The sequence below is a fragment of the Macaca nemestrina genome, chromosome 15 (genome assembly GCF_043159975.1).
Source record: "Macaca nemestrina isolate mMacNem1 chromosome 15, mMacNem.hap1, whole genome shotgun sequence".
Taxonomy (NCBI): Eukaryota; Metazoa; Chordata; class Mammalia; order Primates; family Cercopithecidae; genus Macaca; species Macaca nemestrina.
Window position 1 is genome coordinate 48,340,140 of NC_092139.1, and position 19,725 is coordinate 48,359,864.

The 19,725-nt window shown below is 36.7% G+C and overlaps 1 protein-coding gene across 18 annotated transcripts in view; it reads left to right on the forward strand.

Annotated features, from left to right (window-relative positions):
- The window catches only part of LOC105481485 (mono-ADP ribosylhydrolase 2), a 2,105,812-nt gene that overhangs the window by 719,964 nt on the left and 1,366,123 nt on the right, over positions 1-19,725 (forward strand). For all 18 annotated transcript variants that reach the window (XM_071080856.1, XM_071080850.1, XM_071080851.1 and 15 more), the window contains one exon: positions 5,629-5,745. In XM_071080856.1, coding sequence (XP_070936957.1) covers positions 5,629-5,745 — 117 coding nt within the window. The remainder of the gene's footprint in view (positions 1-5,628; positions 5,746-19,725) is intronic.

The following is a 19,725-nucleotide window of genomic DNA, read 5'->3' on the forward strand; positions in this document are numbered from 1 at the left end:
GTCTTCCCAAATTTAAATGAATCAAAATTAACTGTATTAAGCAGTTACAGAGTCATTTATTAAGATAGATGGGGATATACAAAAGAATAAGCCACCTCCTGTTTCTTCAAGGAACTGAGACTAAGGAGGAAAACAGACTTTTAGCATATAAGCATTCTGTTGTGTTTATGTAATAACTATAACACAGTTTATAAATATGACAATAAGGGTACAAACCAGAATATTATGGGAACATAAAGAGACGGTTATTTTGTCCACTTGTGAATGGTTTCTTAAAAGAGAAAACATTTGAACTAGAAATTGAAAAATTGGAAAGACCTTGCTAGGCAGAAAAGGGGAGGGAATAGAAAGCCTGGGTAGAGGGTACCTTGCAAAGGAAGTCATGGTGCCTTTAGAGAATAGCAGGGTCATGGGTGTGGCCAAATCAGAGGATGTGAAGGGAGAAAGTGTAGGATGATATGAGAGTTGTGAGGATAAGTTGGAACAACATTTATGAAGGGTCTAAATACCATAATTTGGAAGTAGTATTTTACAATGTAAGTTTTGAAGAACAACAAACATGACTTTGGGAAGTAGTTAAGATCAGACTCACATTTTAGAAATATACGTCTAGCAACAGAATTGACAATATTAGAGAATTTTAAACTCTTATATTGAGTTTGTACATATAGGGATATTACCTTTTTGCCTTTCAAAGACATACTTTTGAGCATAGAATTGATACAATTAATATTATCATTGCCCTTTTCTCCCACACACTTTTTCTTTTCAAGGGCCACAAATATAGCTCTGAAATAATAGGAGATCGTGTTTTAACTAATTGAAAATGTGGTATATAGTTCCACTGTTCTATAATGACAGACTAACATGTATCAGATGACCTTTGTACCAATAGTAATTCTAAATTCTTGACAAAATATTAAAAAACAGAAATTGTTTATTGGCACTAGCAAGTAACTAAAAGTAGGCTGAAACTAAAAGGGATTCTATTTGTGAAATAAGGAAACCACACTGAGTGAGTTCTACATTTAAGAGATCATGTGACTTGGACCCTGAGGGTCCTCCTTAACTCATGTGGTAAATGGCTGAGAGGGCTGAAATAGAAAGCAATAGTTTATTGACATGGGAAACCACAGGACTGAATTCAGGATTGTCAGAATAGGAATTGAGGAGGAGATGCCAGAAAGGAGAGAGTCACAGATGAAGGAGCCCAAAATCTACAAATAAATCCCTCTTTAATCCTTGGTTGAGTCTATACATATGCAGAGAAAGAGTCTAAGAAGCCTAGGAAGAAAATGAAAGCTAGAAGGTGTAAATAACTGAACAGATAATTCAGCAGCTTCTTAACTGTGTGTCTACAGAATTTGGAATTTTAGTTCTCCCGAAGTTAGAGGGGGCTTGGCTAACATCTTGGGTTTTCCATTGAAACTCCAGAAGGGCCATGTGATAGGAGTAAAGACTACATCCTGGGACTAAGGGATTTATCATAGAACTAAAGGAAAAACTGAAAGAGACCCACCTTAACAAAGCTTCCATATTACCTGGCAGTATTTTACCTGCCTGCTAGAACAAACTTCTAAGACAATAGAATCTTCTAAGATAATAGAAGATAATAGAATCTAAAGCCTCTACCATATATTATACACAAGTTTCAATATGCCATCAGTAATTTACTAGACATGCAAAGAAATAAGAAAATGTATCCCAGCATCAAATGAAAAATGAGTCAATACAAACAGATCCATAGCTGACCTAGATAATGGAATTGGCACATAGGGATATTAAAATAACTATGTCAAATCTGTTAAGGAATTTACGTGACTAGATAAGTAGAATGGGTGGGGAGATGGGAAATTTCAGGAGTCATAGGAAAACAGTAAGAAGAAGAACCGAATGGAAATTTTAAGAAAAAAAAAAATGAAATATTTGAAATTTTAAAAATTGGAATGGAATTAATAACAGATTTATCAAAACTCAGTAATGAAAAGACAACAAAAATTAGCAAAAGACATGAGCAGACACTTCCAAAAATAAGATCTATGAATGGCCAATATACATTTGGCAAGATATCTAACCTCATTAATTATCAGGGAAATGTGCATTGAATACTCCTTTATAGTCATTAGAATTACCAGCATTAAAAAGGCCGACAACACCAAGGGATTGCCAAAATTTGAACTCTGCCACATTGCTGGGGTTATGTGTAACATGGTAATCACTTGGGAAAACTGTTATGTTCTTTATAAAATAAATATATACTTACCTAGTAATTTCACTCAATGATATTTGTCCAATGGAAATGAAAACATATAGCTACAAGATGGTTTATACAAGTATGCAGATTGATTTATAATAGCTAAAAACTAGAAATCTAATGTCTATTCACAGATGAATGGATAAAGAAATTACGGCATAGTCAACAATGGAGTATTAGAAATAAAAAGGAATGAAGTCTAAATAGATACAACACAGATGAATCTCAGAAATATTTAATATGTGTTGTGAAAGAAGGCAGTCTCTCTATCTGTATATAAAATTTGAAGTTATATAGCAGGTAAAACAGTTCTGGTGGTCAAAGTCAGAACAGGAACTCCCTCTGGGTGAGGGGAGGGGAAACTGAATGGAAAGGGCACAAGGTAGCTTTTTGGGTTGATGGAAAGGTTTTGTATCTTTATTAGCATCATGGTTACATAAATGCACACAGTTGTTAAAACTTATCAAAGCTGCATACTTAAAATATGTACATTTGATTGTGTGTACATTATAAATCATAAATACAATGGATGGGAATTTAAAAGTAATGTAATATATAGTGCTTCGATATGCCACATGCAGGAATTGAGAAGACAGTGATTTATAATGGTTAAGAGCATGGTTGCAGCATCAGACAAATCTAGGATTTTGAATCACATTGTGAGTACTTTGTGAATGTAGGCAAGTTACTAACCTCTTCTAAGATCCTATGAAATGGAGATGATAAAATTAGTATTTACCTTATAAGGTTGTCCTCAGCGCAGTGCCCAGCACATTGATGCATCCAGTACATTTAAGCTGTATTCATTATTATTAAATAGCTCTTCAGCCAGACTTTCATGGCCTGAATGCAGTCAGGAATACTGGGATAATCATGAAAATTTTGAGAATTAGATATCTGCAAACTGCATTAAGGTGCAATCTAAATAATGCAGATAATATTTGACAGCATATGATTAAGTATACTAGAAAATTACATTTTCATTATCTGTTTCAAAGTAACTAATTATCTCTTTGCCAAGAAAAAACCGTTTTCTTTAAAATACTTTTCTTTAAGCTCTTGTAAAAAATTTTCATATATAAAGAAATTAGGATATATTTTTTTCCCTATACAGTAATCTCACCCTCTGTTTCCCATCTCATAATCATATCACCAAAGGTGCATGTATTTTCAGTACATATATATGTGTGTGTACTGAATATATATATACACACATTACATATATACATTACATTACATATATACCCATATATATGTATATTCAGTACATATATATATGTATATGTCTGTGTGTATAATGTTGTAAACAAAATGGTGACCATACTATATATACTTTTCTAAACCTGGCATTTTCACTGAGAAATCTTTTCATGTGAAGGACTGTGTTTACCTATAGCTGGTCTATTCATTTTAAGTGCTTTTATACAGTCTATGGCATTGATGGGCTTTTATTTATTTAACCAGCTCCTGTTGGTGGACATCTGAGTAGATCCAATTTTCACTATTGTAAACAACTGTGACATCCTTGTGTACATATTTTTTGAACTTGTGTTAATAATTTCATGTAATAAATTTAAAAAGTAAAACTGCTAATTGAAAGAATTTTAACAATATATTAATGTTTCTTTGTAAGGGAAAAAATTTTATGTTTCAGCATGTGTGCATAAACAGTGAGAAAAGAGTGGTTTTTCTTGCTGTTCTATATTTCTTCTTTTTAAATAAAGAAGAATTATTTCAAAATTTACACGAAATTTTGATTTAGAGTACTTAAGATAACTACCACCAAGAGGACACGTAACACTGTACTAGACACTTTGCTGAATGCCTTCCATGCACAAAATTATTCAAATTTAATGCACAACTTTGTAACTATGTGAGATACTACCATTATTGACAAGGACTTACAAGAAAACCAGTGGTTGGAGCATCCTATATCTGGTAAATGTTAAAGTCTGGATTTCAACCTAGATTTTGTGAAATATGCAGTGTAGTGTAGTCTGGAGTGAATTAATTTTGTTGTGAGTGTCTTTGAGGATGAGGTTCATTGTCAAACTTTGGTGACGTGCAAGTGGTGAAGTAATAAAGCCCAGATAATCTTGTTTCCCTATGACACTTGCGAGGCCAAAAGTGATGCCTCCCTGCCATGCAGTGGCAGCAGAAGTCAACCTGGACATTAGACAAGTCCAGGTTGTCTATATTTCCCTTAGTGCCAATAGCTTGTCCTATATCCAGCTTCCTCTAAAATAATAATAATGATAATAATAATAAAGAGCAAAGATCAATTACATGGTGTTACGAACTGTGGAGAGAAGGAGAAGTCTTCAGACTTCTAATATTCTATTTGCACATCCCAGTTACTATTACTCTCTCTTTGCCTTTATTTTACAGTCTTACTTTTTTTTTTTTCTGTCCAAGGGGCCCGTTCAATAACAACCAAAACCCCAAATTCTCAGTTTCCTAATTTATGTGTCTGTGATCTTTTAGTCTTGTACCCTTCCACCTGTGCACTCACACACAGAGAGCTTTAATTTCCAGTGACATCAAATTTGTGCTCTGAAAAGGTAATTTGTGATGCCTCAATGTGAAAGGGTCCCAGATGTAAAGCCAGAGAGCTGATGAGACCTGAAGCTGGTCACGGGCATAAAGCCTGCCCCTCTGTCAGAGTCAGAGCAGCACAGAAGTTCTGCTTCAGGCCCCGCCAAGGGAGAGTAAGGGGTGGTCTTATGGGTGTTAAGCAAGACCGAATCTACGTTTGCGCAGCACCCAGTCAGACACCCTGCAGAAACACAGTCATATTTGTGTCATTCTGTTGCAGGGAGAAGTTGCTCAAAGGTTTAGTTTTGATTTTGGTAGCTTTAATTCTATTCCTTCAGTTTTGAGGTGAGCACAAATGTTTCAGAGTACCTTTCTAGGTTTCTTCCTGACCTTTTTTCTTCTCTAACCTGTGGTGTGTTAGAGGCAACACATAACAGCTTGGGAGGGAGAGACAATTGTGAGCATTTCTTCTCAACCCTGTGTTCAGTGACATCAAGTTAATAGCTTAAAATTGGATATGGGGAAAGGAATTATACCATTGAAATGGGAATATGCTCTGTATCAAGGATTCTCCCACCCCAGAGAACCTGTTGTTTAGCACACAACTTCTATAACCCTTCTACTTCTGTTCACTACATAAACACACACACACATATACACACACACACACACACACACAGATAAGCTAGTGTTTGAAACATTGAACACCCTGGGTTTTCTTCCATGGGCTATGGTTATTTACAGGAAGAACAAATTGAGTTCTTTTCCTCTTCCCATCTTGAGCTTTACATTTATTTACAAATGCCAAATATAAGCTAACTTTCTTCTTTCTCCCTTAGTGGATGGCTGTATTCATAGAGCAGCTGGCCCCTGTTTGCTAGCTGAATGTCGTAACCTGAATGGCTGTGATACTGGACATGCAAAAATCACATGTGGCTATGACCTGCCTGCAAAATGTGAGTACAACTGTTTTGAATACTGTTTCAAAATCAGATGAGATGTCTTGTTTTAATCCAGTGTATAAATGGAAAAGGAAATGGCAGTGGTGGTACTTAATTAAATGTGCTTGAGTTCAGATTTTGTGCATGGTAATAAAAACATGCTTTCCAAATATGTCTCCAAATATATGCAAATATATATATTATATACATAGTGTATATAATATGTACATAGTGTATATAATATATGTATGTATATATGCACATACGATGTTTAACTATTCAAATCTTTGACAGAGTGTCTCTGAAAGGGAAATAAAAATATGAGCAAAATATACATTATAGCATTTAAGTGCCACAGAGTGACAGCTCCTGGAAATGATGCCAATTTCTTATTCCTTGTTCAGGTTTCTTGATTGTGGATGTGTTTAGAGCAAAGGAGATCAAAGTGATGTATTGTGTTTTCAGCTGCCATGTAAAGGCTGATTGGCAATTACAGCCAAGGCATCTGTCACACTTTGCTTTCAGGAAAAGCCAACGAAATCTGGTTGTCAGTGTGAGAATGTATTTGCTCTTTGAATGTGGAATGGTCAAAATTTCCATTATATTTTAATAGAGAGAAGTATTGCATTTGATTGACCTTGTTGCTTAGTCATTCAACCAACTGGGTGGCATGGTATGGGATAAAATACTTAGAGAGAAGCTGGTCAATGTCATAGCTTTTTTATCCCATAATCTTCAGGGCCTGAGGATGGAGGTAGAGGGTTTCATTGCATCATTCAGGTGTGCATTGACCTGGAAACTGAGATGCCAATTTGTCGATTATCGCATTCACCCACTTCTTATGAAACTGCTGAGATCTGTGAATACATTTTATGTAAAAGTGAAGCTGGTTTTGGTTTTTATTTTAGCACTGGAGAAAACATGAATGGAAATTTATAATACAACCTATAGGATACTATGGGTTATATATAGACAGGTTATCTAACAGTGAATTTCCTGTGGATGTGTGTGAATGGAGAATAGCATGTTATATTTTAAAGATTACTGTAAAGGTATGTTTAAATTTGAGGACTTGTAGTAAATACTAATATATTAAAACAGTATTTTTCTTTATCAATATAATATTGCATCCTATATTGTTCATAATGGTTTCAGTGAAAGTACTTTCATGTACTGCATAGTGATGCTTTGGTAAATGATGGAACACATATATGACAGTGGTCCTATAAGATTATAATACAGATTGAGTATCCCTTACCCAAAATGCTTGAGATCAGACATGATTTGGATTTTAGATCTTTTTTTCAGATTTTGAAATATTTGCATGTACAAAATGACGTAATTTGGAGATGGGGCCCAAGTCTAAGCACAAAATTCATTTATGTTTTATATATACCTTATACACGTAACATGAGCATAATATTATGCAATATTTTAAATAATTTTGTGCATGAAACAAAGTTTTTATTGTGTTTTGGCTGTGGCCTGTCACATGAGATAAGGTGTGGAATTTTCCACTTGTGACATCATGTTGGCACACAAAGTTTTAGATTTTGGAGCATTTTGAATTTCAAAACTTGGATTAGGGATTCAACCTGTACTATATTTTTACTGAGCCTTTTCTATGTTTAGCTATGTTTACATACTTACCATTGTGTTACAATTATTTGCAGTATTCAGTATGTAACATGTTGTACAGGTTTGTAGCCTGGGAGCCATAGGCTGTATCATATAGTCTAGGTGTGTAGTAGGCTATACCATCTAGGTTTGTGTAAGTGTACCTTATGATTGCATAACGATGAAATCACCTAAGGAGTCATTTCTCAGACCATACTCCTGTTGGTAAGCAAAGCATGATTGTATATCAACTATATATGCTGTTTAATTTTTTCTCTAATGACTTTTCATTTATTTTTCTTGTTAGTGTCTTTACCTAGTGTGAAATAGTCAAATCATGTGCCAAATGGCTCTTCACTACTACTTGGAATATGTATTTGTGTCAAACAAACCCTTTGTGTAGAATGGTGTTTAGAGCAGTTCTCTTTGTAACTCAGAGGTCATGATCTGTGTATTAACGGTGATTTCCCTCTCCAGAATTATATAGTGCTATTTTTTAAAATGTTGATTCTTTTCCTTTCTAATACCTTGCTACATTCATAATTTACCTAACTTATACCGCCCTGAGAAGAAGCAAGGTTGTCAACTGCTATAATAATGGCAAGATTATTGACTGTTTTCAGATTTGTATTTGTCCTTAAACCAAGCAGTATTCCAAGTCTCCTATTGATTCACTGTTTTCTTTTTTGTGTATTAAAACACAAATCAAATTTCTCCAAATCTGAACTTTCTAAAGAACAATATACTCAGAATCATTAAATACTCCCAAATAAAATGGTGGCTCTAGTGTATGGGTTCATACTGTGATAATTTTTTAAATGTGCTTGTATCTGTTTGACATCCCTCTGAATAAGTTATTCTGTTTCCTTTGAATGCCATTCATCTTATTTTAAGGTTATTGAAGACTTGCACAATACCAGGCACTGAGGAACAAAGATCAATAAGTCAATACCTGTGCTTGAAGGATTCCAATGCTTGAGTCATCACGTTGAACTGAAGTGTGGCTTTCATGGGCATCCTGGGGCAAGGGGATCTTTTGGGACCGTGAAGCTAGAAATGACGAGTCAGTTGGCAGGACTAGCTACAGAATCCATGAGAGCTGAGATCCTGAGAGCCAACACATACTCAAGTCACTGCATGCAGCCCACAGGGCATGTTTAGTAAAAACTCATCCAATAGAATAGAAATTACCAGACAGGCATTGCAGTGCCACCTCATAAAAGTCATAAACATGGAATATTTGTGACTAGGTCTTGTTTCTTCCTATATATTTAAAAGGTTAATGATTTATATTAAAAGCATAAAGGAAAGCAAGGAAAGCAATATGAAAATGAGTACTAATAGCTTACATTTTTATGCCACTTTATAGTATTTCACAGTACTTTCACAAGCCCTTATATTTAAAATTATGTTTTATAAACATTGTGTGTGTTGATTTTCCCTTTCCCTATCCCTGAGAGTTGTTTTTCTTTCTCATCAATTTGGTTTATCCATTTCAGAGTCATTAACAATCCACAGATGTGCTTTTGTAGTGAGAATGAAAAGGGAGCTCATTACATACTGTTTGGGTCATTTTTCCTCTCCATATTTAATAATTCCATGACAGTTTGACAGCAGAGACTAGTTCCTATCTGTCCTCTGAGACAGCGGGTTTATCATTATAGGGGTACTAAAGCCAGTCATCCAGCCACAAGTGATAATATCTTCATGCATCAGCAATTTGTTTAGAAAATGCTATTGTCTGGGTTACAGACAAACTTGATAATTTTGAACTGGTTTTTGCCTCTTTTATGCTTGCTAAATTAATCTATTCATAAATGGTTGTATTTGAATTAATTATGCTTGTATTCTGTGTTCTGTGACTCATCATGATTGGCAAAATGATAAGCCCCAGATATTTAGTTTACTTTTCACTGCTTGGATGTTTTGAATGATTTCTTTTTGACGTTAAGAATATCCAATCATTCTTTTCAAAAGAAATCTTAAGGGTAGAAAGAATATTGGTCAATTTTTCATTGAAGCCTATTGGTAAGGAAATGACTTAGAAAGTAGACGGAGGATTGTTTATGTAATTGGATCTTTTGGGAATCTTCTCTACAATATTAGATATTTTTTGAATTCATAATACAATTTAAATTTTTATGGATTTTTAGAAGCTTATTGACATATGGGACATTTCTATTCATGCTATCATCATTCCACCAGGTAGTAAGCTTCACATGGGCAAGATTTGTCTACCTGAGTCAGTTCCGATGTCAATATCAATCATAGTGTCTCCTAAATATGTGCTGAATTAATGTGAATATGGATCAAATGAGTGAATTATTTCAGGACTTTTTCACTTGAAAAATAATTTTTTAAAAACACTGTTGCCTCCACTTCTAATACTTTTCCTTCTGCAATTATTCTGCACATTTCTAGTAAATTAACTTTCTTAAATCCAGAGTCCTTAAAATTGTCTACAAGACTTTACATGATGTGACATTTACTTCTCTACATCATCTCCTTCTGTGCTTCCCCAACTCACACAGGCTGCTTTGTGTGAACCTGGTCCTCAAAGCCTTTGCACTGGCATTCCCTCTGCTGGAGTTCTATTCTTCTAGATACCTACATGGCTTGTTCCTTACCTACCTCAAACTCTTGTTCAAATGTAACATCAGATGTCACCCTAACCAACCTATTTATAATTGCTTCAGTTTTTAAATTTATAATTGCTTACCTGTAAATTAAATCTTCAAATATATCATTTACTTATTTCTTTTGTTTCTTATCTGTTTCTGTCTACCAGAATATGGGCGGAGACTCTTCTTTCTGCATTTTTCTAATGTATTGCTCATTTACTTATTTCTTTTGTTTCTTATCTGTTTCTGTCTACCAGAATATGGGCAGAGACTCTTCTTTCCGCATTTTTCTAATGTATTGCTGTATTCATATAGCTTAAAAAATGTGTGATATATAATAGGGGTTCAAAAGATATTTGTTGAATGAATGAATAAAATGTAACACTAATCCTCTCAAAATCTGATAGTGGATTTTTCCTTAAACATAGACTCATTAGCCTGATTACCTTTGGCCTTCCACTGAACTACTTACAACCTTTTGTACGATATGAATTGCTCACAATGCTATGTGTATCCATGGGGTCTGTATCTGAGCTATCTATAATGCTCTTTCTTTGCTCCTTTCACTTGTCTTCCAGACTCAGTTCAAATATCACTTCTGCCATGAAACAAGTCTTCTCTTGTCACCTCAGCTAAAAATGCCTTCTTTTTTCTTCACACTCCAGAATACTGCATGTTAACATACTGAGGGCACTTGTCACATGCTACCTTTTATTGTTAGATATGCAAACTTTCCACCTTTATAACAGAGTACCTTGTATATCACAGGTACTAGAGAAATATCTAGCAAATGAATTAGTTACTGAAAGTGTCAAACTTGGTTGATAATTGGTAGTAGGAATATAAGGAAAAATTATGCTAATATCCATAAGAAATTATGAAATCAGTGTCAATTATCCACTGTGTTTTTAAAAAATGTATTTTAACATATATATACTCCAAAGTCTCCTGTCTCCAAAATTTACTCTTAATGGAGTTTCTCCTAAGGAGGAAAAAAATAAATAAAAATAAAGAAACCATATCACCCTTATTTGATGGTTTTCAGCATAGCTCACATGTCTATTTTATTTCTTTAGAATGCTTCATTTTTAGGCTTCAGGGCTGAATAGTCATCAAAGATAAATGGAAAAATATTAAACTTGTGTAAATGAAATGGTGGAATCTGTTTCTTTTATTTCTTTTATTTAATCTTTGGAAGGCATCAGGGGGTAATATTGACTAACTCAAGGTTTTCATTAATCATTTGAAGGGAAATTCTAAGGTGAGAGACTGTACCATAATATGTTTGAATGAGTGGTATGAACCAGAATTCACATTCTATTCCCAGGTGCAATAATAATCAGATGATAGTAGCTTAAAATATATTGTTGATAATAATTAGTACTTCTCTTCTGCCCTTTATCAAGAAATCATAGTACTTTGAAACACTAGCTCATCAGTCCTTTTGAAATTCCTATGAGGAGGTGACATGACAAGTAATATTTTCTTCCAACACAGAGAAATACAGGTACAGGGAAAATAAATCTGTTGCTCCCATTGACAAACTAAATCCATATTAGAGGCATCATGGTGGCCAAGGATCCCTGAGCTGTGAAAGGAGTCTCTGTTAGGTGTTAGCCAGTCCTGCTGCCTGTTTTTATAAATAAAGCTTTATTAGAACATAGTTGTGGCCATTTGTTTACATATTGTCTATGGCTGCTCTCATGTGGCAGAGTTGAGTTGTTGCTACAGGGATTTTATGGCCACAGAGCCTGAAGTATTTACTATCCGACCTCTGCGGAAAAAGTTTGTCAGCCCCTGGTCTGTGGCAGTTTTCTTTCTTTTTTCTTTCTTTCTTTTATTTGCCCCACGAGACAGAGGGATTCCCGCTCTGTCGCCCAGGTTGGAGCGCAATGGTGCGATCTCGGCTGAGGAGAACTTCCGCCTCCCGGGTTCAAGCGATTCTCCTGCCTCAGCCTCCCGAGTAGCTGGGATTACAGGCATATACCATGATGCCCGTCTAATTTTTGTATTTTTACCAGAGACGGAGTTTTGCCATGTTGGCCAGGCTGTTCTCAAACTCCTAACCTCAGGTGATCCACCCGCCTCGGCCTCCCAAAGTGCTGGGGTTACAGGCGTGAGCCACAAGCCACAACGCCCGGCCAGTCTTCACTTATAAAGTAAGAAAGGTGAGATTCAGAGAGACTAAGTATTGAATTTTATTAAATGTGATGTTACTTATTCAGATCAAAATTGATAAAGGTGAGACTAAAATACCTACCCTCTATTCCTTGGGACATCCTTGCTTCTGTTGCCTCAAGAGAACATTACCTTGGGAGGATGATCTGAAACCTTTCAAATCTTTCAAATAATAAGGCCACCTTGAAAAGAATGCCTAGAAAAATATGATGATTTTTCCCAATAGGGCCAGATCTGGGAAGTGAATAAGTCAAGTCTCTGAAGGGAGAGTAAGTTTAAACCACCAGAGTATTAGGAAGCAAACCTTTGTTCCTTGTTTCTTCCGGTGGTGTTAGCTAATGTGCTGAAAAGGAGCCTGCAGTCCACAGGAAATGCAGTTTCTAGAGCAGGTAATTCATAAGATGGTTCTGAGTTAGTCCTTTGCAAAGGGTGACCTGATTTCAGCCATCATGGGCTCTCCCAGCAGGTGTCTGATTGTGAAAGCGGTGGAGTGGGCATGCTGCTAGGAGTATGACTCTGCCAGCCTTTGATGAAGACCTGAGGGCCCTCATGAGCCCCTTCCATAATTAAATGACTTATATTACACAAAGAGAAAAGCTACTTTTGAAGATCATGAAATCATCTTCCTTTTGAAGATGGGATTGTTCCTCCTAAAATCAACTCTGATTGGCTCATTTTCCTTAAGTGCTTAAGGAATTCAGGTTTTATTTGAATCTATTTCTCCGTAATTGCCACCCTTTTCATTTATATTAAGCAGTTTCATGCATTTAATCTCCTTAGTGATCCTCATGATGAATGTGGAAATAAGGGCAGAAATATTCTAAAAACCAGAGCAGTGGTTCTCAAAACGTGGTGTCTGGAGCAGCAGCATCACCTGGGAATTTGTTAGATAAAAATTTTCATGCCCCACCCCACACCTACTGATTCAGAAACCCTGTGGTTTAACAAGTTCTCCAAGTAACTCTACTGCGTGCTCAAGTGTAAGGGCCTTGGCCCTAGAGAGTGGTGGAATTCAGTAGCACCCTTGCCTTAAGATTTCTTTTGGCTATACAACACAGGCATCCATTTGGGTCACAGATTAGGGCTTTTTTTGAAGAGAACTCTGACACATTCTCCTTTTCCTTTGTAGCATTTTTCACTAGTGATGACATCCGTATTTGTTTGTTTGTTTGTTTATTACCTGTCTTTTTAGACAAAATAACATTTTTAGAAGGAAAGGCCTCCTATGGGTCTTATTTACCCGATATCCTTAGCATCTGACATAGTACCCAGAACAGAGTTGGCTCTTGATACATATTTGCTGGAGGACTTAATGAAAGCATTGTTTTTTCTCCTCTTATCTTTTGTCGTAATCATAGCTGCCACTGCAGGAAACCGAGCAAGAAGACACTCAAGAGAGAACGGCATGATTCCAGGAATCTGCAGAGCTAGTACTCCTGCTGCTTTTAGCATCTCTCGTATCCCATCACCAAACATACTCCCTGCTCAAAGGCTAGCAGTATAAGAAAGCACAGGGACCAAACTTTGCTAATCCACATGCCACATGTCTGTCTTACGCTTAGCTTCTTTCATTTTCTCTTATTTTGACACATTGTGATAACATAGAGTCCACCCCCAAATGGCTTTGTGATGAAATAACTTAATGATTCTAATACTAAATGTTGTCTTTTAAAAAATATCTACCTTTTGGAAGCAACTGGTGTTTACACTGCTGTGTTACTGGCCGAGTGTAGAATTAAACAGCTGTGTTTTGCATTATTTGCCATCATAGCTAGCCTTTAGAGGACGCCGTCTATACCTCCTATTTCCTATGTGATCAATAGGAAGTAACAGTGTAAATCAATTCTAGGTAATAATGTAAATGGGCTCTTGAAGGCAATTCCCGCTGTGAAATAAGTAGTTAGCAGTGACACTGGCATTAACCGCAGTGGGGGTAATCAGCCTTTGGATGTGTTTAATCAGAGTTATCAGCTAAGATTAAAAAGAGAGCCACTGTTGTGCAGGGATAATCATTTTCAGGATTTAAAAGATGAATATTTGGAGGTGTTCTCATAAATTAAAGCCATCGGAATGGCTTTGAGTAATTTAGGATGCTCTGAGGTCAGGCACAAGCAAACAGGAAAGGTTAATCTCAGAGCTACGGTAGTTAATGTGCAGAGATGGCAGAACACATTTATTGAAATAAGTAGCAAATGCTGAGTAAAAATGTAGATTTTTTTCTCCCTGTGTTAAGATGTTCCTTGAGCTATTACTTACACATATGATTTGATTAAAAAGTAGTACACAGTGAACACTTTGTGAATGTATTAACTCCCCTTGTAATTAATCCCTAATCCCAAAGATTAAATATCAGGCCATGTTATGACCTGATTAGAGGTGTTTCTACTTGAAAATGTTCATGGAACCAAGCTCTGTATTATAGAATATAAGATTGATTCTGTGTCAGGAACACTAAATGTCATGGTAGAAGATCTGAGATACATGAATGCAGAGTGTTGTAATTGGTAAAGTCCTTAACTTCTGAGCCTGAGGTTCCTCATACGTAATTGTCTAGGAGTATGAAGGTCTAACTCCGGAGTGTCTGTTAAACCATACACGCAGAACTGCTTCTTAACACTGTCAGATAAGAAAGATACATGGCTCTGTTGTTATTTGTAAAATACCTGGAACACCTGATTTGCTTGTTCAACCCATGTTTTATTGAGTAATTCCTTGCAGCTAGAGTGCTCTTCTAGAGTGTAGACGACTATAGTGAAGAAGACAGCAGGTCCCTTGTCCTCTCCGAGCTTATGCCCTAGCAGAGAGAGGGCACTAATGATCAAGTCACATAAAAGCAAAGAACCTCAGATAATGGTAAGGGCTATGAGAAAAAAAAAAACATCCCCTTACCAGATGTATACAATAAGGATAGTTCATACATTTTTCAAATGTTCTCCCTTGCTACAAATATTCTATTTCAGTTCTTACATATTTGTAACTTTAGTCTAATTTTTGGAGATAACAAAGGGAATGCTGCTTCTGACAGAGCTGACAGGAATTTTAATTATTACCTATTTGATCTCAGAATTTTACAAATAAAGTAACCCAGGCCCAGGAAAATTACTTATTTTTTCCCAGGGTCATGTGGTAAGGGACAGTGCTAAGACTACAGCCTGACTTTTAGTATAGTGATCTTTCTGCTGAATGTACTGCCTCATTTAGTCTCTTTGATCATACCAACCCTCTTACAGAAGTATCGTGAGAATTTAGTAACTGTTAAGTGAGACGCTGAACATGAATGTATTTTTAAAATAAAAATTTCTTATTTCATATGGTGCCTTAATATTTCTAGTAATTTGTAGTAATATTGCAAGTAATTTTAGATGAGCTACATATAAATTAATTATGGTCCCATGAGCTTTGCCAATAAAGTTTATGACAATAATCCATCAGTATATGTGCAACAGTGACTGGTGTTTGAGAAAATATGGAAGTCTCAGATAGGGGTTAATAAATATTCGATACAAGGCTCAAGACTCAGACATTTGCTTGTGTCTCTTTCCAGTATCTTGACCTCAGAGAAAAGGGGTACTTTAAAAGTTATTTTGAGAAACTTCAGATGGCAGCTTTATTGGTTTTAAAGATATGTCCACAGATTCTTGGTTTTAAAGATATGTCCACAGATTCTTTGGTATTTCTCTTCTGGAGAGGTAGAGCTTAATTCCCCTCTACTGAAGCATGGCCTGGACCTAATGACTCCCTTCTAGCAAACGGAGTATGTCAGAATAATGGGAACATCTGAAATTAGTTTAAAGAAAAGACTGTGGTTTCCATCTCTCTCTGTCTTTCAATTCACTCTGTGTTAGCTTCCTAGAGCTGCTGTAACAAATTACCACAATTTGATGGCCTAAAAAAGGAGACATTTATTTTCTCTCAGTTCTGGGGGCGAGAGGGCCAAAATAAGGTGTCAGCAGGACCATGCCCTATTCTGAAGGTTCCAGGAGCAGATCCATCTTTGTCTCTTCCAGCTTCTGTTGGCCTCAGGTGTTTCTTGGCTTGTGGCAACATAACTGCAATCTTTGCTTCTGTTTATACCTGACATCCTCCCTGTTTCTCTCTGTGTCTGTACCGCTTCTCTTATAAGGACACTTGTCACTGGATTTAACACTCACTCGAATCTGGGATCATCTCAAGGTCTCAAGATCCTTAACTTAATTGCATCTACATAGATCCTTTTCCAAATAAGTTCACATTCATAAGTTCCGGATATCAGGACACAGGCATAACTATTTGGAGTCACCATTTAATTCATGACATACTCTCTCTGAGCATGACCAGTTTCTATGTCGGGGCAGTCCAGAGGAGGGAAAAACCAACTACCATGTTGTGAGGGACACCTTCTGGAGAGGCTTGTGTGCTGTAAAACTAAGGCCTGCCTACAGCAATATGAGTGCGCTTGCAAGCAGGTCTTCTGAAGTCAGCCCACAGCCACATCAGTGAGCACATTCTCCTGCCCAATCAAGCTTTCCGATGTCTGCAGCCCTAGCTGACAGTTTGACTCCAGCATCATGAGAGACCCTGAGCCAGAGGCATCCAGCCAAGCCACTCCAAACTTCCTGGCCTGCAGAAACTGTGAGATAATAAATATTTGTTATTTTAAGTGTGGGGTAATTTGTTATGTAGCAATAGGTAGCTAATGCAGCAACTATGACTCTGAAGTTTATAAAGCAGGGGAAGGGGCTCACTGTCAGAGTGGGCGATATCGATCACATTTTCTCAGTGCAGAACCTGTCTGTGTCAGGGACGGGCCTAAATTGGAAAATGAAAGCCAAATCACATAGCAGGTAATGTTACATTGTACAACCAAAGCCCTTTGCCATACCTCTGTCATAGGCAGCATATTAGGTTGGAAAAACTATTATGAATGAAAACTTCTCAGATAGGTAGGTAGGTAGATAGATAGATAGTCAAAGAGAACCCAACGTCCAGCTTAGTAAAGAACACCACAAACCAAAACACACAACTGGATATTAATATTTACCTGCTCCTGCTACTCCTTGACCATGCTCTAGTCTTTACCTTTGCCACTCACATGCTTTTTTTTTTTTTTACTGATAAGAATTACTGTTTCTGTTTTGGGGGGAAAATTAATTCAGTTTGTGTCCTCTGTTAATGCTGTGAGCTAAGTAAAGCAGAGGTAACTTCTCATCCGCATTTGTTGTGGTGCCCTTCTAAATGTGTTTGCTGTATAAGCTGGTGTGTTTCCCATTAGCCATTTTATTTTTCAGAACTACCGAGAGTTTGCTTCATTTTTAATCACGTGCTATTTGTGAAATCCCTGTAATTTCCTAAGGCCTTCTGGAGCTTGCCTCTTCCTACCTGTGACATTTTGAGGAAAGATTTATTCTCTCTCTGTGTTTATTCTGCTTAGTGAAGATCATGAGACACAGCCTTAACTGGAGTTTTTCAAGTTCTTTTTAAAATTGTGTCTGTATTGTATTTGGAGTCTAGTTACCCATTTGGAGGTCTGTGGAGGGCAAAGGGGTCTCTTGGGAATCCCTTTTGTTTACAGATCCTTAGTGTCTGCTTTCTGATATCATGGCATGTGATGCCAAACTGTTGTCCTTCCTTACTGGGCTGGTTGAGTTTGTTCCTGCTTTTATGTTACTCCTATACTTAGTACAGTATATTAAATACATATGCATGTCATCTCTCATGACCTTCATTCTCATGTAGAACATATATTTCCTTCTGAGTTATAATATGTTTTGTGAATATGGAATATGTGTTCAGTTCGTGGAGCTGTTTGGGAAAGCAATATGAGAGATTTTGGGTATGGGAGTGGCTTGATGGAACTGGGATGAAGGACACTGGGGATCCCTCAGGAAATCTATTGGTAGGCAACCTGGAGTGGCTGGCAGAGGAGAGCTAACTGCTGCTGTGCTGGCTAAGCTGATGGAACTGGGCTTTCCTCCTCCATATGTCCAGGACATGTCCTACCTATTGTTTTAAAATTAACAAAAGTTATTTTGATTTTCTTCCTCTTAATAATGCTTGTTGCCTGAGAAGAATTATGTCAGATTGAGAAACCCTACATCAAAATATATCCCACAAGAATGGTCAGAGCTCTGTACTTAGAATATTCCATAGTTAGAATGATCCATATAGCTATGCACAAAGGGGGAGCTGAAACAGGGAACTGCACATCAAGCGTTAATACGGTATTTTGAACCTTTCCTTAAATTCTCTGTGTTGTGCAATGGCAAGATTTCTCCATAGACCAAATTAACTGATTGTCATGGGCACCAAACCTGTTACCTTAAACACATTAATATCACACTACAAGTAACATCTTATTGTTTATACCTACTTTGAGATTAACTATCACACAGCCCTGTTTCCTCCCTTATTCTCATTTTTTTTTTCTTATCACTCCATTCAGAAATATGGGATCAATGTTTTAAAGCCTGAAAGTGAGATGTTTCTATTTATTGTTCATCATGGTAATTAACAACTTTTTACTTATCACTGTTCTTGAGGATATATGTTTGGGAACAGTAGAGCTTTTGGTAGAGTCACAATGACGGCAGTTTAAAGCTGGAAAGAAATCTAGAAATTGCTTTTCTGGCAACTGACACCAGTTTCTAGGCAGTGCCTAAGAACTAGGCAAGGATTTTTACCCTGTTGTTTAAGAGTGTACACTTTGCCTCTAACAATCTATCTGCTACATAGTAGGCAAATGATTCATTCATGCAACAAGCACTGATTTGCTCCCCAATATGTGCGAGGTGCTTTGCTTATTTTTTTGGAATATAATACTGTGCAAAACAGACAGGGACCTCACCCTCATGGAACTGTGCTGTGCTCAGCTGAAATGAATCAAGTAACTTGCCCAAGATGGCACAGATACTTAAGTGATGAAATGGGAATTTTACTTGGGGGCCCTTACAATGAAAAGATCTGTTGGTATTGGCCTTCCCATCTGGGATGTTCTTTCCATTAATAGCCACACTGTCTAAATGGTTAATAACATGGACTTTGAAGCCAAACATTCTAGGCTCAAACGCAGGCTCTGGACTTGGGCAAGTTGTTTAACCTCTTTGTGCCTCCGTGTTGCCATCGGGAAATAGGTCTGACAATCGCCCCACCCTCACAGTGGTACTGAGGTTCTCATGAGTTAATGTCTGTGTGGTACCCAGAGCACTACTTAACTCCAAGTAAACACTGCACATGGTTAGCTGTTTTTCAGTAAGATCACCCCAACCATTTTCTCTAAAATGTCACCTCTTCACTCTCTATCTTCTTGCCCTGCTTTAGTTGACATCACGGCCCCTATAATCATCTGAGGTTATTTAATGTCTTTATTGTTTTTCTTGTTGAATGTTTTTCTCTTCCACTAGAATGTAATCTTATGAAAGTGAGGACTTCATTCGGTGTTACATCTCCGTATCCTAGGAACATATTCAAAACCACCTGTGAATGAGCAAATACGTGCGCATAGGAAATTTTAATTAATTATTAATTTAATTAAATAATTAAATTTAATTATTTTAATAAATTTAATATAATTTAATTATTTACAATTATTAACAAAGTTGTT